This window comes from Lathamus discolor, chromosome 1, assembly GCF_037157495.1.
Source record: "Lathamus discolor isolate bLatDis1 chromosome 1, bLatDis1.hap1, whole genome shotgun sequence".
Lineage (NCBI taxonomy): Eukaryota > Metazoa > Chordata > Aves > Psittaciformes > Psittacidae > Lathamus > Lathamus discolor.
Window position 1 is genome coordinate 79187517 of NC_088884.1, and position 24883 is coordinate 79212399.

A 24883-nucleotide genomic window follows, 5' to 3' on the forward strand; every position below is an offset into this window, starting at 1 on the left:
TAGATATAAAGAAAGAAATTTGGACCTAGAGTTCAAGAGTTCATAAACTGAACAGAAATCAGTGTCATGTAACAGTAGCGGCAGATCCCACTGGAAAACATTAAACAGCAGTATCCCCTTGCAGACAAGATGTAATTATTGCATTTCACATGGCACTAGGGAAACCATAGCGAGAGGATTCTGCCTGGTTTTGGACATCACACTAAAAGTGAAGACAAACTACAAAGAATAGCAACAAGATAAAACGTATGAAAAATACAGCCTACAAGAAAGCACTGAAAGAACTGGAACTGTTTTCTGTCTAAAAGGGAAGCCTGTCAAGTAGATACAATAAATATTCAAACACATGAATGATTTCTTAAAACAAAGGCAGTGACTACATTCATTGAAGTTAAATAAGCAGTGGTTGGCTTAATTTTTATTAAACAACTTATATCTAATCTATTTTCTTAGAATTTAAGCAGCGGAACAAGTTTCAACATTCATCAATTAAAGACAGCTTCTATGTCCATTTCAGGCTTACATTTCTACAATTACACAAGAAGATAAATCCTTTTGGTTCCCTCCCCAAAAAGGAGAGTTTTACTGTGTTTCTTCAAAAGTAACAGTTGAGGTTGTCTATACATAAAACAAAACTAGCCAAACACAGACTTTTTGCTTTTTTCATTCTTTTCACCTGAGAACAGCTGACATTTCTTACTATATCCTAGTCTCAACAGGAGCTGTAACCTACTTTAATTGAACAAGCTGTTCCCTCCAGACGACAGAGGGCCATCAAGACCAGTCTCTAAAAGCCAACACTTAAGTGTCTGTTGCTCACCTGTAACAGACTGTAGCTTGAGTTCTTCTTCAGGAAGGTCCTTCCTGTGCGCTCTCTCCAGGCACGTGCTGCAGCTACCTGTGACTCCAGCTGCGGCAGGGCATCAAGACGCACTGGAATTGGGCGGCCTTTGGCAGACAAGCTCTCTAGTTGCTCCAGGTAGGCATAGTTGCTCCCATTCTGGGGCGAAAGAAAATTTTCTAAGCCAGTGATTCCACCATTATACCCAGTGGCCAGCTTAACTTCACGCCATACACTACTTTGTAACTGAGTAAAATAGAGTTCTATAGGAAAGTAAAAGGAAGGAGGGTAATATTTCACTCTTACTGTTATTTAAAAAAAAACCTTCTCTCAAGAGGTTTTATTTTTAGTCATTCTGACATGGCTAGCTGGCTTAGGGAGTAAGACAACATTCCATTACTATGTAGTTGTCTTAAATGCTGTCTGCTTAACAGCAAGCTACTATATCCAAGACTTCTACAGGGGCTGATGTGAAATCAATTGGGATTCTCACTTCAGTTCCCAACAAATAACTGATGTAAAAATAGCAGGTGCAGTCCAGATATCAATGTCTAGAAATATCACAGAAGCCATGTTCTTTTCGTATCAAGTTCTGTTGGTAGACCAGTAGACAAGGAGGCTACTTAACTAACAGCAGCATAACTTCATCTATTCCAGATCAAAAATTTTGGCCATCAGTACCATTAAAACTTACACACCATTTTGGTGAGAATAAACAATCAAAGATTTCCACAGTCAGCTCCAAAACCAAACACCTCTGAGCGTAACATCTGCTGCTGCAGCTAAGTATTTACAGTGACAGCGTGCAAAAGAGTTTCAACACCAATGACCATTTGGAAGTTACATTTCTATCATAATGAATTTGCCAGCTTTTACATCCCCCATGAAATGCATAAAAGGAAGGGAAATAGAAATTGGATAACCAATGGGGAAACAGCAGCACAAGAAGAAATTCAAGCACATGAGCTATGGTAAGCACTTATTAACAGCTACAGCAAGACTTCCCTTCAGGTCACCTTTGTGGGTAGAGGCACTAGAATAAAGAATGTATCTAAATAAAAGGATGCAAAAGCAGAAGATTCCAGACCCTGCTGTAACCCCTACCTGAATGGCCTCCACTTTGGCTGTCCAGTCTCTAGCCCGCTGCAGGGCTTCTTTCAGTGCCAGCACATTAGGCAGGAAAGCAGGGATGTTCCTTGCTTCATTCACGATGCCCTCCAGAGCCATCATGCTTTGGCGTGGTCTAGAGTAAGAAAAACTCAATTCCAGCCTTCTCTCAAAATGACAGATAACTACAGCCATAAATGTGACAGGCTGGTGATGCAACTCCATCACTACACTTCAGTGTAAGATACCATGGCTCTACTCTTGGAGGGTGCTATCGGTTACCAAAGAATAGGAAAGGTGAGAAAAGCTGATGGACTCAAACTGTAACATTGAGGAAGCAGTACTGTGTAGCATACTCAGTGCTTTCTGTCAAGGGGGATGAATAGCAAAGACAGCAGCAACAATCACAGCCTCCTGCAGCATGACAGGCAATCAATCCTTCTGCAACTCATCAATAACCTCAAATCCAACTCTGAGCAATCAAACTGCTGGGAGGTAAAAAGCCTATACACTACAGCTTCAAAGCCCCTAGTTTTCACCACACTCCTCAAAAGAGGCTGAGAATCCCGGAAGTGTGTGACCTATAAGAAGAAAATTTGTAAAGGAACACTCACCTGGCCTGCAGGCAGACCTTGGCCTTCTCCTCCCACCTTTCCGAGACTGTAAGCAGCTCCTGCAGCTCAGCCATGGCTTTCTCTACAGCATGGTGTGGTGCCAAGCCCACACCGGAGTCAATCAGCTTCTTCATCACATCTAGGGTGACCCTCTGGGGGTCCAAGAGGGTGGATCTCACCTCATCCAGCCACCGTGCCTGCTGCAGTTCTTGCTTCAGCCGTGGCAGTTCAGGAAGTTCTACGTAAAGGCCAGAGCCCATGTCTATCAACTCCTGCAGCTTTGAAGAGTCTGGAATCTCATCCATCATAGCTTCTTGAGCACGTTCATGAAACTCTTCCACATCATCAAGCAGATTCTGAAGTAGCATACAGTACAAATCAATTAGGAAAAAAACACCCACAGAATCAAAGGGGAAAGTTGACTGAGGGATCAGTCAGCTATGAATTCATATGTGATCATCACATAATCAGTCAGAGCTTCTGTACACAATGCCAGCCCATTGTCACAAGCTATCAAGTCTGACACATTAAGTAACAGACCATCTAAACTCATTCAGTGGCCTAATGTCTCATTCACTGGGCATATTAGCTGCATCAAAGTCTGTACCTAAAATAGTACAACTGCAACTGACTGCAGCTCCCAACAAAAAACAGAACATAAAGCACTTCAAGGTCAGTATTAATTTTAAAACAGTGGGGAAAAACATATTCCTTTCAACCTGGTGTCAGAGGCATTATAGTAATGATGGTAATGCACAAAGAGCAAAACATGCTGAGGAGAAAAAACAAGCCAGAGTTGTAAAAGGACATGAATATCAAAAGATCATTAGAATAATGATGGTCAAATTTGAAATTACTCCTTCCTAAAGCAGGCCCACAAGTTTAACACATCACAGTCTACCGTACAGAGGAAAGAAACTGGAATGCAAAATCTAATGAAAGGAGAGCATTTCACAGATATCCAACTGCACTGCTGCAGTTGTCCTTATCCTCATGTTTTGGCACCGCAATGAAAAAAATCAAAGATGGCAAACAGACAAGAAAGACTCTCTGCAGGAGATTCATTGAAGGACATTCAACTATTTTACTCAATTGATTCACTCCTGAGTCTTACAAAAAGACAGGTATTTCTGATAGCAAATCGATGACACAATGAGGAGCAAAAACTGCATTTCCTAACCCTGAGCTTACTGCCCTTTTTGTGTGATGCTGCTTTTCACGACTGCCTGGAAACCAGAAGGCATTTACAAAAAAGGACAAGATCCACATTATAAAGATCTTGATTTAGGGAACATATGCTGAACGCTTCATAGTGACAACAGTGAATTATTACAGTTTAATAATTATAATGCCTTTTGTGTTAGAAAATACTCATGATCCAACATGACAATTATTTTGCAATTTATTATGAAGGATAATTGCATTCAAATGCCATGCGGAAAGTTAGCAAGTGCTTAGCATAAACGATCATTATCTAAATTCATTCAGGAACTAGAAGTCTATGGTTTGTAACCAGTAAAACAGTAATGTTTGTTTTATTGGCCAGTGATTATGTTGAAGCTTCAAGAACACACACATCTACAGAGTACTTGACACAGATCCAGTTTCTTAAGGCTGAGGGGCAGGGGGAAGAGTAGTTGGGAGAAAATATTTAGACAAAAATACAAATAAAATCATTAAGTTCATTGTATGCCCACAGCTGTCACCTACAAATTATGTCTTAATTAGAAGCAGGTTTTAAATACATTAGAAACAAAAAACCTCCTTTGAGAACAATCTTATAGGTTTATTAATAATTGATGATAAAATTTCATGAATAAGTATTAGTAAATATTCCTGGTTTGCATGTGGAAAGAAGTGTACTAAATCATCCTACCATATGAGGATGAGAATATACTTTCCAATCTATTAGCTGCTGAGAAACTTAATAAAGAACACCTTTGAAGGTTAAAGATCAGTGTCAACAGGCCTGAAAAATCTGCATCCTGGAGTAGTATACTTTTTGAAGGTACTTGTTTTCAGCAACGACATACCAACATCATAAAGACAAGAAAGTCCAAAATAAAGTTTGTCCATGATACCGACACTGATACCATGGAAAAGCTAATACAGGATTCATGAATGAAGAAGCATGTAACTAACGCTAAAAAACACGGAAAAGAGGTCTTCTCAAACAAGACTGATATTTAAACTGTACGTTTGTTCATGTAAAATGGTAGCTGCACATATGTCAATATTTAGAATTTTAGGCTCTCAATCTAGCACTATTAAATATTTTTCTTAAATCTGTATCAACAGAACATGTGCATTAATAAATGGTTAATGCATACATCTCAAGAGTCATTTCTCAAGGTGAAAAATCTTTAAGGATATTTCTTGAAGGAGTTTTCTAGAAGTTGGTTAGCAGGTAAAACACCATTTAACATTTCATCATCAGTGACACAAACAAATTAAGACTGCTGCTGAAAACACTTGCTATGATACAGACTGCCAGAGTGACAAATGATAATAGCAGCCAGAGGAATCAGTTTGATCTGGACTATAGTCTAGGTCTAGATTCATTCAAAGACAGGTGCAAAGATATATAGGAAGGATAAGAAGTGCAGGCCATGCATACAGATTGAGAGGGCTGTAACTTGGAAAACAAGGCTGAAAAGTATTTACAGAACAATTGCCAATGTGGCATTGCTTTCCCTCTCCTCTAAAGAGGCATGCCAATGTAATCTTCAGAAAAAAAACAACCATATATTGAAAATTCCGTAACTACAGACAGCATTAATGATGCTGGAATAAGAGTAACTGGTTCAGAGAGATAAAACTGGGCCACCTGTACAGCCACAGGCAGGGAGGATGGATCTTTTATCTTGCTTTAGCTACAGCAAGACCACCCCATCTGACAAATGCCCACTGCAACGAGCACCTTGAAAGGCATATGCATAGTCATGTAGCATGCTCTGTTCGTTTGCCTAAAGCTGACCACCATGAGCAATACCCCACACTGTCCTAGACTGCTACACAAGAGCTAAGGTATTCTTCCAGAATGGCAATGGATACCAGATTGAATACTTTACAGAGAATCTCAAAGAAATCCATGCTTAAGCTACCAAATTGAGCCCCACACATTAAGCTGCTAAGGCTACACTAGCATAAATGTACAAATGTCATGGCTGTTCTTTTAAAGATATGCTTGCAAATGAGCACAAAATATATATTACAATTCCATTACGGATATCATGATGGGCAGTATGTCATCAGCGACACTTCAATGACAACAGCAAGATTACCCAGTAAAGCAGGAAGACACTGAGCTACATTTATCCAGTCTTTTACTTCTTGTCTTGAGGCTACAGACATTATTGCAAAGCAGCTATTTGCCTTATATTAGAAGCTGGAAATAAAACACCCCATTCCATCCATCTCTGCCAGTGCAGGACAGATCCTTAAAGAAAAAGGCTTTCGTCTTTTACACCAGGTGATATTATGTTTCAAACAAACAAAACAAAAAAACCCATACTACAAAACCAGAAACAAACAGACGGCATGACATCACCTGAGAAGCAGATGCAAACTTACCTTTACTTGTCGGGCCTGACTAATAACACAGGGCAAGCTAAACAACTGTTGTACAAATGCTTTAAGCTCCTCCATGGTTAGCTTGGTCCTTGTCCTTCCACTATCTTGGCTCTGTCGGCTGTATGAAAAGATGTAATTAGACAACACTAGGTGAGAGGAAAGATGATGATCCCTGAATTTACTCCCAGTGACAGAAAGCTATCAAGATTCCCAACATACTAAAAAAAAAAAAAAAAATCTTGTATCACTTCAGAACTCAAAAAGCCCCAAACTCCACAAGAATTCCACAATCTTGAAAACTAATTTTAATGTAAGACCTCTACACATCTTCAAGAGAATCCACTCTCCTCTTCCAAGGTGGGATTGTCTAGATGACTTTCAACTGGAGTTTGTTCCAAACAGGCAAGAGAATACAGTCCCAAAAAGCCTTCTTTAAGTAGCTCAAGAAGTTGACTGCCATGGCAGGCACTGACATGAAGTCTGAGGTATGCAACAGCAGCAAGAAAAGAAAGTCTTATTTTCTAGATCTTACTCTCTTGTAGCCAGCAAACTGCGGAAACTGGCCTTGCAACAGAAGACCACTATTAAGTAGGACACGTTCTGCAAAGACACTTCCATTAAATATCACGAGGCAAGTATAACAAGCTCACTGAATGCAGTAAGACTTAAAAGTGACACGCTACACAAATTAAACACTTGGCATACGTATCACTGGCAGGCACAACAACTTCACAAGCAGGCCAGATTTTAAACACTGAAGAGCTGTTGCCTGCTAACGAACCTACATTTTATTACTACAGAAACATAAAACAAAGAAATCTTTCAACCTACAGACTTAAATGTAGCTGTAGAAGTAACATTTTAGATTAATAATCAAACATAATTACACTTTATCAAAAACTTGGGGAAGGAAGAATACTGGGGGCTTTGACCTGCTACAACAGTGAGAAGGAATGGTGGCTGCACTGGACCTGCGGGAGGGCACCCTCTCTGAAACGTGGCAGTGTCATTCTGTCCCTAGTCCAACCATGGACTGCCACAGGAGATGGCACAGCACATTGCATGAGATGTTGCACAGAGATGCAGCTATCCCTACCTATGGAAAATCACAACTTTCAACAGCAGGGAGAGATAGAGGCTTGGAATGCTGAACACATATTCACAGCTACACATTACCTATTTTTCAGGTTTATATATAATCAGATGTATATGGGATAGATTTTCTTTTGCTACATTTGACCATATGTTTATTGCTGCTTCAGTCTCTGACAAATTGTTCTATTTGAACACTCATTTTTAATTTGCCTCTTTAACAGCCTTATCCTTTGTGTAAACGTGACCCTTCTCTATGTATTAAACATGAACATAAACATAAAAGAAGCAGCTGAACATGACCTCTATATTTAAATTCCCTAACACTATTAATCAAAAAGGCTTCAAAAATGTCTCAAACCTCAATTTTGTAACATACTGCTATTTAGCATGCAACAGCCCTCAGATATACATCTGAGTCCTTTTATTTATCCCCATGGAATTCTTTCAGCTTTAGATCAGACACACCACTGAAAGCTGTCAAATCTTCCTACCCCTTGTGTTTCTTGGGACAGTGCTGGAAATACAGCATATAATTAATTGAAGGCAAGTCTTTTGACAGAAGGCTGACACACTCCAACAGCAGGAGGAGGAGGAAGCAGTAACAGTCCAGGAACACCTGGGAGCTACCAAAATAATTAAACTTCAATGAGAACAGGGCAGTGCAACCCCTGCAGCATTGCTTTCCTCACCCAGACCACAGTTTTAAGCTACCTCTGTGGTAGTGGGACCCTACAGGCAATGAAAGCCAAACAGGACACTCTTCCTTCCCCTTCATATACAGCAAAAATGTTTCTCTATTTTATAACAGCTTTTCAATTTCATCAGGTGTTACGCTTCCATCTGTGGTGTTACTAACATTTCAGTGTTCATATTCCAGGAATTGTAACGTGTTATGTTCTGTGTAGTAAAGGTGTGTATTATAATTAACAAAGTATTTATTTTTTACTCCCTTCCTGGAAAAGTCTTAAGTTATACACAAAAGCTACACATGCAAAAAACCTCAACCAACTGCAAAGCCAAATCTTACAGTAAGAGGAAATACAAGCCACAAGTTTACCACACAACTGCTGGTACAAAAGTTACGATCACCTGATCATATGATTCTATGGGACTTTTATTCAGTGCATGGAATTCACAGGAGAGAAGGAAGAACGCACTGCTGAAGGCTCATGAGAGCAGCGCAAGGGGACACATCCAGCAGACTGCTGAGGTGGGGACAGTGACACTGAGGCAGTCACAGGCAAGGCTGGAAACAGAACTAAGTGAGTCTAAACTGGCAGAAGTCACTGAGACAAGCCACTACTTTTCATCCACGCATCACTGCTTCCCACGGTCCTTCCCAAGGAGAAAAAGACTGGCTCAAATTATGGACTGTTTCTGCTTTCTGCACTGCTCTGCTCCCCAAGATCCTTTTGTTTCAGTCAATGCTGGCAAGACACCTTTCCTTTGCATCTTCCAGAAAATCCACCATTATTACAACACACACTGCAACTTCAGAATGGTTGGTAAAATTATACGTATCTTTGAGAAATGGTGTATCAGAAGATAGAACTGTTCTGGCCCCAACCACCATAATTGGTACTTCATTCTTTTCAAACGTTTTGCTTTCCAATCCAGTGTTTAACAGATTTGTTTTCCATTCCTTTAAGCTATGCTCTTAGCCCTGCTACCTAAAACACAAACACTCGCAAGAGCAAGTAGTGACAGGACAATGGGGAATGGCTTTAAAGTGACAGGGGGCAGATTTAGATTAGGTATTAGGAAGAAGTTATTTACTGTGAGGCACTGGTACAGGCTGCCCAGAGAAACTGTGGCGGCCCCATCCCTGGCAGTGTTCAAGGCCAGGTTGGACAGGCCTTGGAGCAACCTGGTCTAGTGTGAGGTGTCCCTGCCCATGGCGGGGGGGGAGTGGAACTAGATGATCTGTTGTCCTTGCCAACCTTAAACATTCTATGATTCAATGTTAAGACTCACAGTCATTATGTTTTTCCCCTCTAGTTGTCTTTCCCTACAGTTCTCCCACACATTCAGAGAAATACCTGATGAGTGATCAGACACACAGCTTCACAAAGACACTTAAAATTTCAATACATGAGTCAGCTGAAAACAGTAGCTTTAACACATTCCAAGCAAGTCCATTTTTTGGCCCTTTGTGTCACTGTATCTGTCTCCCCTACCTCTCAATGAGTCACAGCACTAAGGACAGGAAATGCTGAAAGAAATTAGAAGGCAGTGAGGTCTCAGGATTCTTACATTTCCAGGGCCAAAAAAGAGGCAAAAAAGAAAGACAGGAACTGTTGAAAAAATGCCTGTCCTACCTGTGCTTTTGCTTTTTGCTCAGAAGCAGCTGTGCTACTGAAGCACAGGTCTCTGCTTCTTTCACAGCATCTCTGAGCCTGCGGAAAAGATCATTCTCTGGGTATTTCCTGTCTTCAGCATCTTCCAACATTACTCTCAGCTCAATCACATCTGTAATAACAGCACATAATTTGTATATAAAACCAAAAAAATACTTCAGACTGCTTCAAATGCCTTCAATCAAGATTGCAAAGGCTAGTTCAATCTTAAATGCAGAATGACGAGTTGCATTACACTCAGATTAGCTCATTTCTTTTTTTCCACTAAACAATACACTCATTTTCTTTTTCCCACTAAACAATACACAGTGTTTCATTAAATGAGAACACAAAACAAATGTAGAAGTTTCAGGACATCCTACTAAGAATGATAGAAGTCTGACCTTTCTTGTGGTTGAGACTGGCAGACAGAGCCTCTGTAACTCTACTGACCCATGTGTCATACGACTGTGCTCTAACTTTCACTCCATACAGTAGAGAAGGAAGGTCTTCTAGTGGGTACCGGTACCTGGAGATACAGGAAGAAAATACAGAAAGAGTATTAATGGCCCATACAAAAAAAAAAAAAAAGTATAGTGCTTATATTGAGTTTTTCCAACTACAACAAGTCAAGAAAGACAGAACATGTATAATACCAGCTGCCTGGGAACCAAGAAACAGCAAAGGATAAAAATATTTCTTAAAGTAGACAAAAGTGTGGCCGAATGCTGTATTTGGTCACTGACCTCCAGCAAACTATTGGATATGGTAGAAAAGCAGAGGGGAAAAAATATCCTGTGTACCTTAGACACTTCTGCTGCATGGGACAGGGACATAAATCAGACGGATGGTATAAGCACACCAGACGCTCAGGATTACAGGAACATGTAAGAGCTGACAAGAAGCACGTGGTTCTGCAAGCTGTGCACTGACGCTCATCATCTGGAACCAGTTCAAACACCTCTTCTTCAGACATCAACACCCCCTTGAAAAAAAAAAAAAAGTAAAAAAATAAAATAGGACACTTGCTAAAATTTTCTAATCCAGGCCGGGGGGTGGGAGGGGGAAGCAAACGTTCTTTTGCAAGCAGAGTAAGACTTGTCTTTTATAACTCACCATCTGTACAACAGACTCTCTTAATCGTGTCTCTTCCTCTATCATCAGAGTCATCTCCTTACAAACCATGGCAGCCAGCCCAACATCCAAGCACTCTGGATCTGCAGCCATCTTGAAGATTAGCTCTTCATGGGAGAAAACACAGTGACGTCCCAGCCTTCGGTAATGACTCACACACTGACGTCCAATGGGAAGCTACAGAAAAAATTACATCTGTCATTCTGGGAAAAGAAGCTTCGAGATGATCTCTTGGCTTCCATTTTCCTTTGACAAATCCTGGGAAAGACTGAGACTATGGGAGTTTATCTTATGGGACAGACCCAGTTATAACCACCTTAAGTCATGTCACAGATGAGGACAAAGAGGGTATCTGTACTGCGGGGCATGTGACAACCTAATGTGCCCAACTTTAAGACACAAGTTTAAGAGTTGTCCTAAGCCCTTTTTACTTTCAGTGGAAAGAAACTGGCATCAAAAAGAAGTCACTCTTCTACCTTAAGGTGACTAGAGTTAACCAAAATTGGTATCACTGATTTTGTGTCTTTTAAAGCAAAAGAACACTGACACACTGTCAATCTTACAGACAATTTTTCTGAGAAATTAATATAATTCTCTGATTAAAGATTAAAATTCCTACATGAAGGTAACAAAAAAGAAGGTAGAGATAGATAAACTACAGATGAGATTATAATTTCCACGGGAAAACCCTGGAGAGTGATAGAACACACTTTTGACCACTTACTGAAGAATCCACAGAAGCCATGCTGTGGTGTAAGCATGGATATTAGAACAAGCACATGATTAAAAGGTTCAATGAGCTGGCACAAAGAAGCAAAAAATATGCCTTCTCCAACATTAAAATGACAACAGCTGCTCATGACAGTACATTAATCTGTATCAAATTCAGAAAGAGGCATCACAAATACTAGCTGAAGGTACTGCAAATGTCACTTTTTCATTAGACCATTACTTAAAAAGGAAGACCATATACCAAAGTTGCAGTTTGAAACTGCTTAAAATTATGTGCTCATCAAATTATTTTGTGTAACAGAAACTCCTATCAGTTGTTAACTGTTGTACCAGGAACTATAAATATAAAACAGACTATGTAACTTAAAAGACTACTCTTCAGGTAATTAATTCTTCCTTGCTAAGGTCATCTAGCAAGACACAGCAAACACATACAAACAGAACAGACCCAGTCAGCAGTGCAGAAGTTCACAGCTTCAGCAAAGTTGTATCCCTGGTTAAATCCAGAGTGATAGGCACGAGGAAAGGTCACGACAAACTCGCCAGCACACTGATTGGTCCTGTATACCTAATACAGGTGAGAATAAAGAGGGGAAAAAAAACAGTAAAAAAAACGTATGAAACTTGCAACAGAGTTAAAGACACATAATTACAAGATATCTGAACACTACTTCTATAGAAACCACATGCAATGTAACTACCCCAGCAGTGGTGAGGATTGGTTCTGTCTTCTTAAAGTCAATCCTCAATAGTCTTAACCAAAAAAGCTGAATATATATGCCAACAGTTAAAAATTCTCTTTATGAATCCCAAAAGGGATGTCTCTCTATCATTTAATCCATTGTACCACAAAGTGCAAAAGCTTCTGGAAACAGTGCAAAAGCTTCTGGAAACAGTTTACGGTTTGTTTTCTTGGGGTATTTGGCAGGGAAGAAATTTATATTAAGACGAAAGGAAATGATAGTGACTGCTGCTTCAAGTCTGCAGTCAATCATGTTTGGTCAAAAAAGCATATTGTAATGCTGAGACTTCTTCTGAACATAAGACATTTTAACATCAAAAGATGAACAGCGCTTTACAGACAAACTTGCTGCTATGGCAGCCTGGGGCTTTTTAATTAAAAAATAAAAACACAATTTACACTTGTTATATACGATATTTTATATAAGAAGCTTGACAGTCACTTCTGATTTAAGGCAACTTAAATTTCATGGTAAATCTAGGGAAGACACTAGAAAACAGTTCTAAAAAAAAACACCACAGAACTAATGAACTGAACATGTTAATGTCCACCATGGAAATTCTTCAGTTACACCAAACCACTGCTACACTAATCTGGAATGGGATGAAAAACAGAGCGCATAGAAGTACTTCTGTAAAAAATGCTCATGTGCTACTCACTGGTACACCATGTTCCATCAGCACATTGGGGTTCATAATAGTGACCAGCTGATGCAGGAGGTCAGGCTGGGATTCAAATAGTTCAGGAGCCAATTCCTTCATCACATCTTCTAGCTGCTCTGCTGCATGAGAGGGCACGCCATACCATGTCTTTGGCTCTCCCCTAACAAAACACAACAAATAAATAATAAACACATTACTTAAAAGTAATGCTGCCACCCAGCTGCAGAATAGACCTCAAACCTGGCCGCACTGTCCACATAAGCCATATATTTTGCATAGAGACACAAAGGTATCTTTAATCAACAACAGCCTTCTTCAGGATGTATTATTCTTATCTGAAAAATCAACCAAACTGCAACACAGTTCTCAACATACTTGGCACTAGATTTCCCATTACAAGCTGTATGCGGATGATAATTGTAACTTACCATGTTCTAATTGGATAAAATAGGCTATCATTTTCCTTTAGGAAAAAGAAAGTAAGTTTAATTCACAGCTAACGTTTAAGAGAAAAAGAGATCATGATACTCCTCCGCTCACTCAATTAGGCCTTGAGTAGTCATATTCCTGAAACCATAGAATAGTACACCAGCTAAGCAGGAGTGGAAAAAAATAAAACATCAGAGTACAATAAAATATAACCAATCCTTCTAATATACATAACCAGTTACTGAAAACCAGTGGTTCACTGGACTCTTAGGATAAAAGATTCCTAATAACATGAGTTAGTTAAGTACGAGGGAAGAAAAAGATGAACAAGATCAAAACTAAACAGAAGATTACATGACTTAAGTATTATTTCAGCCCCCCATTATGCTTTATTTTGGTTAAGACAAGACTTGATCTTGTATCTATAGTGCTGAGGTTCCGGGATTTTTTTTATTTTATTAAGTATACGCAGTAGGCTGCTGAAATATCTGAAATCATTTACGCAGCACTATTTAACCATATGAATGATCTTGTCACCAACCATCCCAAAGTTAGACAGGACAGCATTTTCTGTGGTTCCTACAGGCTTCAGTGACACCTGCTGGTAGGACACAGTTAATAGTAAGTTTCTACTCATCTGGGCTGCTGGAATTCACCAGCCTGACACCAGCCCCTCAGATACTGATTTAGTTAATAACATGCTGAGGACAATAACTGAGTTTAAAACTAAACTAATTCCCCCCTGAAACCGCAAACCATATTTTAATAGCAAACATGCTTCTCCAGAAGTGTGCAATCCCAGCCTAAAGGCCATCAACTCATCCTTACAAGATGTACAACAAATTTTCTATTCTAAAGGGGTGCTTTCGACAGTTTCCCCCTTCTTTCACCCCTGATCCATCCACTGTGACTGAGCCTCATGACTGGGAAGTCTGCAATGGAAATCAGTTAATCTGTCACAGTTCTTCTTTTCAAACACCAAAGCTGAACACCAGAAAACTTCTAGGATTGTTCTAAAAGACTCTACAATTTCTCTTCTCTTGAATAGTATTTCTGTGTATACACAGATCTGCTGCTGAACTGTCAGCTCTGATGCCTGTGTAAGCCATTAGGCACTCCCAACACAGGGGCACACCAACTTTAAATCATGAACCAGTCAACTGTACCTCAGCTCAGAACAGAAAGCTTCCTTAGAAAAGATGTGAGCCTGTAAAGCAGTGACACTGGATTTTTGGCAACACAGAATATTTAATCAGTCGATGAAAAACACTGAAGTGCTTAGAATAGTATCTGTATTCACTTTTAATTAGCCTAAGAATATGGACTGCTCATCCCATTTAGATTTTTGGTTAAATGTCATCAGCATGCATAGGCACTTTCAAGTAGAACTACACATTTACTAAGGGCAAACAGGGCAGCATAAGGTAAATACACAAAGGAGACTCCATACCAGTGCAGGTAGTTGATGGAATAGCTCCAATGATCTTCAATATGCCAGCAAAATGAGGAGAAGCACATCCCTACATACAGCCAAGGTACCTTCATGCCAGAGATATCTGCATTGATGTGAGCAAGGACTGATTGTTCTAGAATTGGCATGTTATTCAAGTTCCAACCAGAGAGCGCATAATCCTGCCAAACAAAGGGAGAAAATACTAAACAAATCAGAAGTACAAAAGGACACCAACTCACAAAAGGAAAGTATAAAGGAAAATATCAGCTTATGCATTTCAACAGTAGAGAGTGGGTAATATTCTGCAGTAATGAAGCATCAAAACTAAGAAATAATTCCTGAGATACCTTAAATCAGCAATTTATCAAGACCAAGATTTAAGGCCAGTCCTAGAATTTCAACATATATATTCTTTGGATCAAGGCTTATACACTTAGGCTTTGGTTCCCCTCCCACAAGTTTATAGGTTCCATGCTTTTTTGGTGGAACAAAGTATCAGCACTACTAGGAGAACGACAAAAGATTGAAAGCCCTCAATAAAATAGAGTAACTTCAGACTGTAAACAGCACAGTGAATCTTATGTTATCATTTCAGCTTTTTTAAGACCTGCTTTACTGCACTGCAGTTTATTTTGATGATCTTTTTATATTACTTCAGAAAGTTTCTCAAGAGGAGAGATTCCTAAACACTCATTTCTGGGAAGAGAGCATCACTAGTCAAGCAATCCCACCTTCGCCTTCAAATACACACAATTTGCACAAAAAATGAGAATTCAAACAGACTGCCTTAAAAGCTCACTACTCTATTTTTAACATTAGTCTGTCTACCTTCTGAAAGCAGACCGGTCACACACTCAGCTCTGCCACACCTCCCTGCCATTTTCTTTGATCTGACACTATAAAGACAACACAGCAAGTCAGATTACTTAAGTGATCTGGCTAGAAAATGTATTTTCATCCAAATAGATCAGCAAGCAGTTCTGACTCACTGAGCAGCTACACAATCACTGCATAGCCAACAAAGGTTCAGGTAGGAAGACAACAGTGAGCAGGATTAACTCTTCCAGTGATCAGTATAAATTGGTTTTGGGCCATGCGATCATGAAATCATACCTTTACTCTCATTTTGCCTGAATTTAAACATATAAGCAGCCAGAAAATTGATATGCTAAAGTAAGATCTGAGGGAAAGATCGATAATATACTTACCAAATGTTCTTCATAAAATTTTCTATAATAGAATGCTGTATTTACATCTTTTCATTCTTACAGTATGCACAGTCAGAGAAACAACCTAAATCCTGTATTTCTGGTTTACCTATTACAAACCTCCTAAGGAGGTTAGAATCATGTATCTGTAGCTAAGTCTGTAACAAAAAGGTTTGGAACAAAAAAAAAAAAAATAAATAATCTTATCAGCTCCCTCAGACATAATGTAACAACTTGCACATTTTGCCTGATGAGACTAAGTGATACGAACCAGGTGTGACTTAAATCATGAAAAGCAGCTTAGCTATCAGCAACCAGATCTGGAAAAGAACTTAAGATACCAGATTAATGCCGTGCTCAACTGGAATGTTAAGTGTATGCAAAAGCCTTAAGCAGCTTCTTTGTGAGAAAAAAATAAAAAATCCACACCGATTTCTGACCTAAATTCTTACTGTGAAATCTTATACAGAGCAAAGAATGGGGTCAGTTCACATATCCCGTTCCTCACCTCCTCCTCTGGCATCAGCTTTCGTCGGCCATCCTTCACTGGGAAGCCACTTCCAAAGTCCTTAGATGAGATATCAGCCCCATATTCCACAATGACATCTTCTTCTATGCTGCTCACCAATCGCCAGAATTCTTTTTCTACAAGCTCGGTGGGAACCATCTAAAAGCAGAAAAGATGTTAGGGCATGCACAGATAAGACCCAATATAAAAGTTGTCATTCATGCAATAAATCCCCCATGAATCTCACAGCCACTCCCTCTCTACCTTCCATCTTTTCAAAGTCATAGGGTTTGGTCTGTATTCCTTAGTGGCTGCAGTGTAACAGCAACAGGATGCCACACGTAAAAGATGGCATGAACAAAAAGACCGTAAGATGAGTTTACCAGAAGTACAGCCAAAAAGGGGAGAAGGAGACAGCCAGCAGCAGCCAAGCAGCAAATGAAATGAAGAGCATGCAAATTCCAAACTATTTCAGAAGTTAATGACCAGAACTTCTAACAGTAAGGAAATTCAGATAAAGAACTGTGTTCAAGAGTGTAATCTGCATATAGCTCATTACAATTCCCTTATATGCGTTTATGAAGCATATTTGTGAAATAAGCTTTGTTCCTCATTTTGCTCTGTGTCCCAAAGTTGTATCATGAACTGCAATCCTTAAATAAGTAGAAGCTTTAAGAAGTATGCCCATAAATTACCGAAGAGCCCTGAGAGGAGAAGGAGCTTGGTGCTGCATGCAGTCTACGGGACAGTGGATTCATGGAAGCATGCCAAAGCAGAAACACTAGTTTTAAAAATGCTGCTGAGATGCAGGACAAAAAAAATCAAACCATTATTATCAGACAGACTCAGCCTATTGAACTGCCTACAAGAAAACACTGTAACAGGGAGGAAAACAATGATTTATCCTTCGAACAAACTAAACCAAGACAAAAGCCACAGGAAGGGCAGAAGAAAGACCCCTCTGCCAAACAAGAACAAGATAATTGGTTCAGTGAATCAAAAAGGGCAAGAACACAGCATGGCCAATAAGGTTTACCCTAACAAGCAATAACCTATCTATACATCACAAGAAAAGGGTGAAATGAAGTTGAAATGAGACCAGATGCCAGAAAGCTAAATGATTTGTTTACATGTTTGAAACTTATGGTGCCTCTTTAAAAAAAGCAAAAATCCAGGATCAGCTGAACACTCTTTTTCCCCTACAAGGAATCACAGCAAAAAGTTGAAACTCACATGGACCGGCATGTTGAAATAATCAGACTTGAAGTTATCAGCCATTTCACCAAAGCTCTGGAGAGTATATTCCCTGACAGCTTGTTCAAATCCAAAGGCTTCACGGGGTTTGTTGCATTCCTGGGAGAGAGAACATGAAAATATTGTTCCCTGCAGCAGATTATGATACAGTTACATTTTTTAAGCAAAAAAAAAAAACCTAGTGTCCATCCGAGTCCTTACCAAACACAATAAGGTACCAGTTTTGAGTGCTTTTCTCAGCAAGAAGTCCTACCACAATGGAAACAGAACAGGATTAATGATACAGAATCTAATCGAAAGTGGTAAGCCCCAATGTTACACGCTCCTGCTTTCCTGTCCAAAACTTAAGTTTCGTCACCTACTGCTGCCAGCCACAGAGTAAGACAGAACACAAGATGCTTGGCCATAAAACATTTCTTAGACACACTGGATTCAAGCACCTGCGGAATAACTGTACAGGAAGAAACCCTGAATATGCTTCAGTCTTATCAAGGCAGCAAATCATTAACGGATTTGGCACTGTGGAAGTACACAGAAGAGGAAGAAGGAAATTAAAACAATGCAACACAGCTAACAGCAGACATGGTCCATCTGACAGAAAACCTCCAAGTCTTCCACTGTTCTAATCCCATTACCCCAAGAGCACAAAATATGTTAGTTCACATTCCAGCTAATCTCCCCACCCATTTCTACAGTGTCCTTTTCAGCCTCTTTGTATCTGACACAATGTTTATATACAAAATATATTTGAACACAAACATGAAATAGAACTATCTGATAGCCAGCTGTTCAGCCATAAACAAACCGAAAGGACTGGAAAGGAATTCAAGAGATCAGTTGTTTCTCTTTCTTCAAGAGAAAATATCCCTAGACTATGCCCAATGTTTATCAAAGCAGTTCTTTAATGGTGGTTGCAACAGGGAATCTACACCTGTAAGCACTGTCTAACAATGTTGACCTGTATAAAGATCCCTTATCCTATTCTTCCCAGCGTCTGTTCTAGCACCCTACCGTTAACATTGCATTAAGCATCTGTATACAATTAACATTTAAAGCAAAAACTGAAGCAAAAAGTACTACTGAATTTCAAACATCTTTCTGCCATTGTTTACTCTCCATTACATAATTTAACTATGTTGTTTCCCTTCTTCCTTCTGCTTTCAATGCATTTCCAAAGTTTTTCAAGTACTTCTTGTATCGTCTTCTAGTAATTTATCTGTCACTAACTTTCCAGATTTTATTCCTATGTGTGTATTTTTTCATGGGAACAATGCAGCCCTGGTTTTATTAGCAATAGTAGCACAGAAATTTCTTGCAAGTTTCCACATTCTTAAACCACTGCAGTCACTGTATGTACTACTATATTCTCTAAATTATCTCCACACTGGACTGCTGTAGTTTGCTAATACTCCTTCATTGCGCTCTCTTAAGAAAGCAATAAAAAAGCAGCTTAATCCATTCTCTGAGCAGCAGCCGAAAGGGTTAGTTGCATCTTTTCCTTTGCCTTTAACTATGTATTTCCACCTCTCTCACAACAGCATTTGTCTGAGTTCATGTGACACCCTGGCCTCTCCTGGTGAAGTCAGAAAGCAGCAAGCTGATGCACCTCACTATGTGGCTGCACAGCTATTCATACACCACCATAAAGAAAACAGCAGAAACCAACAGCTGGAAAGTGTTGAGGATGTGGGGGAAAAATGGGCATATACACGTGTGCTACAGTTCCTTTTGTAAAAACACCATCTAAAAAGTTTAAACTAGTCACAAAACTACAGCTTTAGAAACAGTAAGCTTTTTTCCTTTGTATTCTACATCTACCCATTTCCTGAGCTTGCAAAATTAAGGCAATTAAATGATGTTTGATGCCTTCAAGCTTTTGATCAGTCATTTCTTAGAAGTTGGTAGCTCCTCTTTTTTTAAGAATTAAATTCAACCAGTTCTCACTTCTGGAGCCTCAGCTCTTTTTTCTGTCTAAACCAAAACTAAAATAGCTACATTTTAAAACTAGTTCCTTCACTTTCTACTCCCAGCTATTCTGAACACCACCATAATGACTTGCCAATAATCAAATGTCCGTTATGCTCAAACTGCGTATTTCCATAGTTTTCAAAATGTCTCATTGCTATGCTGAAACACCTATCACCACCCTACTTCTCCTCCTGATTTCCCACTACTGGCTTATCAAATTGAGTTTCAGCTCTTAGCATATGAAGGCCAAAGTTTTAGCTATCACATAGCCATATAATAAACGAAGGTTACATTCAAGCTCCAGAAGAAAAATTTCTCTCTCCTTATGGCTCACCAATCAAGAGCATCTGGAGATGCACAGCTCATCTTGACAATATGCCAAACAAAACTATGGCTTCTACCCAGATGGAATGGCACTGAGCTGAACTGCTCTTCTGATCTTTCCAGGAACACAAGTATACACACAAAGCTTGAACAGTTCTTGAACTGTACCTCAGCAACACACTTCGGACACCTCCAGTCACCCTTGGGTACATCAGGTAGAGGAGGAATCAAGCAAAAAGTGTGATAGCTGTCATCACATCCATCACACAGTAGCAGTTTGTCCTCATTATTTCCTCTGCCACAGAATAAGCAAACATACAGATCAACCTGTGGAGAAAAAAGAAAACACAGAAAAGAAAAAAAAAAAAAATGTTACAAAAACTTTCCTCATCCAGAACCTGCCTTCCTTACACTAAGGAGCAAAAGATATAATCCTAAAGTTCGATACATGAACATCAATGCAGTCTCCTCTGGTTTTTGAGAATCACTGAAAATTAACAATTATGCTTCAATTTCACAAAGCAGCAATACATGGGGACAGGGGGACTTTTGGTACTACAAAATAACTATCCAGTTCAATTGGATAATTGTTTTCTATATTACTCAAAGTAGCATGTCATTTATGTTATTCAAAAAAGAGTAGGTTACAGTTTTTAGAACTCCCTCCCATTGGGCCCATGTCATAGAAAATAATTCAAACTACATCCTTACAAAGAGCACATAGCTGAGGATAATCTCCAAAATGTTTTTAAGAAACATACATGTCATCACTTCCAGTGATGTACAGTGATTACCTTTGCAATGCAAAAAAATAGAGAAGAAAACCCCACAGAGTTCAGTCTACAAATCCAAGGGGAAAGGAAGGAAACCTGCACATAAAGGTACCAAATTCTTTCTTATTTTCTCTAAAATGAAGGCTTAAAAACTCCAAGTGATAAGAAAGGAGAATTAATCCCAATACAATAGCAAACAATTTTTGCAGGTGTCTGTCCAATAATCTCTCAATAACACTCACTGGGAAATAGTCTGAGTCTAAAGAGAAAACCCTACCAACATGTTTCAGATCTTCTTTGCTATTGCTTCCTATATTGTTCAAAGGACTTTTAATTAAACATAGTGCTGAAGATCTGTAACAGTCTAAATGTATAAACCTTGTATTACCATATCACAGCTAAAAAAATTATCTTCTGTATAAATTTTTATTAACAACATGAACTTCATTAATAACACTTGCACCGAATTCTGCTACTATTCCATCAGGGAATAGTGGGCAACTCAGACTATGCTTATTTCTCTCATGTAGCTCAAAATAACACCAGAAGCAGAGGAGTTACTTCGGTGTTTGTTTTTTTCATCAAGATGCCATAAAACCATATGCTTTTAATCTGATTAGGTTAACACAGTAGTGTTAAATACTTGATGTCAAACGCCATGTTAGTTACACAGCCTAGTTAAGAATGCCTGGTTAAGTCTCCTAAGATATAATTTTAAGAAATAATGCAGTTTTATTACGAGACATATGACTTTTCCCTTTAAAAAATAAAAAAAAATCACACACTCATCCTCATGGCGTATCATGTGTAAAACACCAGCCTAGTTGCTTTTGTTGCAAGTATATAGAATGGAAGAAGAGTATCTTAACGTGTATTTCCAGGTTCTCTCCCCAAAATTAAAAATGCATTTAAAATGGCAACTGTAAGAGGAGCCTATACTATGCTACTCATTAGTTACCTACCACTGATAATACCTTTTTCTCTCCAAATTCATATTAACATATGCAATTTTTACATTAGACTAAGTAATGATTTGTCAATTACAAAGACTGCATTGAAATATAATCATAAAAAGCAGATCGGTGATCACACAATAACCACAAATAAGCCTCTCAACCATGTCATAAAACAGAGAAATTCCATGATGATGTATGTATCAAGTGGGGAGGGGATAAAAAGAAAAAGGTGTATTTAATTTCACAGTCAGCATTTCACAAAAAAATAAACGAATGAGGGAGAAGTATAAACAAAACTGCACCACAGTGTTTTTTAAAAGTTATATAGGGTTAACGTATCATGTGCACTTCAAAGACTGCTTTCCTTGAAGATCTCTCATCCAAGTATAAAAAAACATGTGGAACCAAACAGTACTAAGTCACAGAACTTCGTAAGATTACAGCTACAGCAATACAGTTCCAAACCAGCAGTTCTGTTGCCACAGGATTTTCCTTTTCTCTTAGTAACTGAAAACAATAAACAAATACAGTTTTCTACAAAGAAAACAGAGACAAAATACTTTAAAGCATAGTTAACAAAATGGTCACAACACTTACACAGCCTAGGAACACCATACACTCAGGAGTAGTAGCACAATTAAAACTCCTGTCACATACTCTAACTTAGCTGCAACAGCACAATGATCTGTTTTTTGAAACATACAAGTTCTCCCTTATATTTTCCCCTCAGAAAGTATTTCCACATATGAAAATATGATTCCTGGAGACTTTTGGTCGTCTTGGCCTTCTATTCTATGATTGAAATTTAAAATAAACTCTTGTTAAGTGTTCTCAGGCTAAGAAAAAAAGACCTGAGTTATTAGTTAAGAGTCTAATTTTCAAGACATTAAAAGCATGCATCTTCATTCCTGGCTGCATACACATGACTTGGAAAATAGAAAGTCATGTGTTATGAAATACATTAAGGACAACTATACTCCACTTTTCCACAGTCAGCCATCAGAGACATTTAATTTTGCCCCTTAGGGGTTTCTTTTGAATGAATAACTAATTTAAAAACAAACCAGAAACGACATGAAAGCTGGAATTGCTGAAATCCAAATTCCTGACGTACTGGAGCACCTCAAAATATCTTTTAAGGAAGAGAAGCAGTATTATAATTGTTCTACAAAGGGGAGCTCATCAAAAGCTACTGAAGGCATGCAAGAAGCATGTGGCAAAGCAAGCCCTCAAACCCATGATCAACAAGCACCTTCATGTTGCAACATCCTTCCTGTCCAGAAGATTAAAACAGAAACCCAGAGCACAGATTACACTATTGGTTCTTCCCGTAACAGTATGATCTGCCCTACTGTCAACGGATTCATCTATCTGGGGGGGGAGTGTGTATTAGGACTAGAAAAAAATCTTAGTAAATCAATTAATTTCTCTTCAGAAATCACAACAAAGAAATTGAACTCACAAAGTTGACAGAAAGAGTTCCTTTTCGTTGCCTCATCTGCATTCCAAATGCTTCTGATCTGGTTCCTTTGCGCCTCCGTGTCACCTCATCTTAAAACAAAATAAAGTTAAATTTTATTAGTATCATGTCAAGATACACTTGCAAAAACAACACGCACACCCAGCCTGGTACCATGCCTTTCATATCAGAAACTACCTGACAGTCCAAAGAAAGCAATACTGCCTTGTTGTACCAGGCCAATATAAAATCAACAAGGATTAGGAAAATACATTTTGCTTATCCTCACAGATCGTCCCAAATGCCTCACGAAAAAAAGTGAATTACACTCAATTTGTGCATTTCATTGGCAGGATCAGGTTCAGTACTGTCAAATCCTGTTTTCCCTTCCAGTCATTCAGTTCATGCAACAGCTGCTTAATTGTTATTGTTACTATACAACACATAAAGAGCTGAAACTATGCCAAGTTACAAGAAGCACCCTGTAAATCTCTCATGAATGAAACCCTACAATACTTAGATTTCTTTTTCTAGTTATAATGATTTGCTTACTTCTTAGCATTTTCTCTAGAGACAGTCAGAAAGGTTTAATAGCCTCATGACTTTACAAAGGGATGAGCCCAAGACTTAATTACCCTCTTTATCCTTTGCTCCCAATGCCAGTCCCATCATCTTAGGTCCAGCTCCAAAGATCTGCAGCTTTTTTAGCTCAGTATTTCTACTCATTTCTCCTGTCTCCGCCTAAAAGTAAAAACAAGACCACATCAGCACAAACCATCAATATCCCTCCTCTCCGATTCTCCATGTTTCCTTTATATTCCACTCTCCCACAACATCTGCTCATTAAAAAACAGGAAACAGAGGCATGAAGACATGATTTGCTGTTCATGCAAGCTGAACAGAAAATTTGTTCAAGCAAATGAACAAATGCAAATGGAATAAAAGACAGCATTTTTATCTCAGCATTTCAAATTATTTTCCATTCGTATTAAACTACAGGAAGTCACCTATGTAGCAAATAGAGAACTAAGTCTGACATTTAGCAGAAAATAAGTAAGAATATGCCACAGCAGTATTTTCTGAAATTACCATGATTCAGTCAAGTGCCTGGATATTAACACTTGGATATTACCACATACACTGTTTCAACAAGATTTTTTTAACTGCTTGTGTGAACACATGATGCTAAGGAGTTCCACCCTACCTTAAGCTAGGATACTCATGGGTTTATTTACAATGAAATGTTGTAAGTACAACTCTGAGATCGCAGCTACTCATGCTGCCCCTGAAACCTCAAAAACAGACATGAAAAGACCCATTATGTGACAAATGCATGGCCCTGCCAGTATTGTCTCAAGTGTTCTGTTCAACTGAGCTTCTTCCTGTTTCCCACTGCTGACCTACCTTGATTTCGCACATCACTGACACCTAACAACAAAAAGAACCTACATATTCTGTCTTCATCTGCAATGCAATCACCTCAGCATTTTTATTTATGCTGCCTCCTTATACTTTGAAAACCCTTTCTAACCTGGTATAGAAGCACAGAATTGTTAGGGTTGGAGGAGACCTTTGGAGATCATCTAGTCCAGCCCCCAAAGGCTACTAAACTATCATCATTCACAATCTTAAAAGATCTCAGGAAATCTATCCATTTTCAAAGCTAAGTATCTAATTCTAAGGAGGTTACTCTTCAAGTAATTTCCCAATTATGC

At 38.8% G+C, this 24883-nt stretch overlaps 1 protein-coding gene across 1 annotated transcript in view; it reads right to left on the reverse strand.

The window, feature by feature from the left end:
* Positions 1–24883, reverse strand: part of KDM5A (lysine demethylase 5A) — a 50055-nt gene that overhangs the window by 13912 nt on the left and 11260 nt on the right. Inside the window, exons 6-21 of the mRNA XM_065682376.1 lie at positions 23804–23909; positions 23172–23260; positions 20149–20307; positions 17668–17787; positions 16435–16593; positions 14716–14897; positions 12834–12996; positions 11881–12000; positions 10683–10877; positions 10370–10551; positions 9971–10095; positions 9549–9699; positions 6136–6253; positions 2563–2918; positions 1946–2084; positions 821–1000 (exon numbers count right to left, since the gene is read on the reverse strand). Coding sequence (XP_065538448.1) covers positions 821–1000; positions 1946–2084; positions 2563–2918; positions 6136–6253; positions 9549–9699; positions 9971–10095; positions 10370–10551; positions 10683–10877; positions 11881–12000; positions 12834–12996; positions 14716–14897; positions 16435–16593; positions 17668–17787; positions 20149–20307; positions 23172–23260; positions 23804–23909 — 2544 coding nt within the window. The remainder of the gene's footprint in view (positions 1–820; positions 1001–1945; positions 2085–2562; positions 2919–6135; positions 6254–9548; positions 9700–9970; positions 10096–10369; positions 10552–10682; positions 10878–11880; positions 12001–12833; positions 12997–14715; positions 14898–16434; positions 16594–17667; positions 17788–20148; positions 20308–23171; positions 23261–23803; positions 23910–24883) is intronic.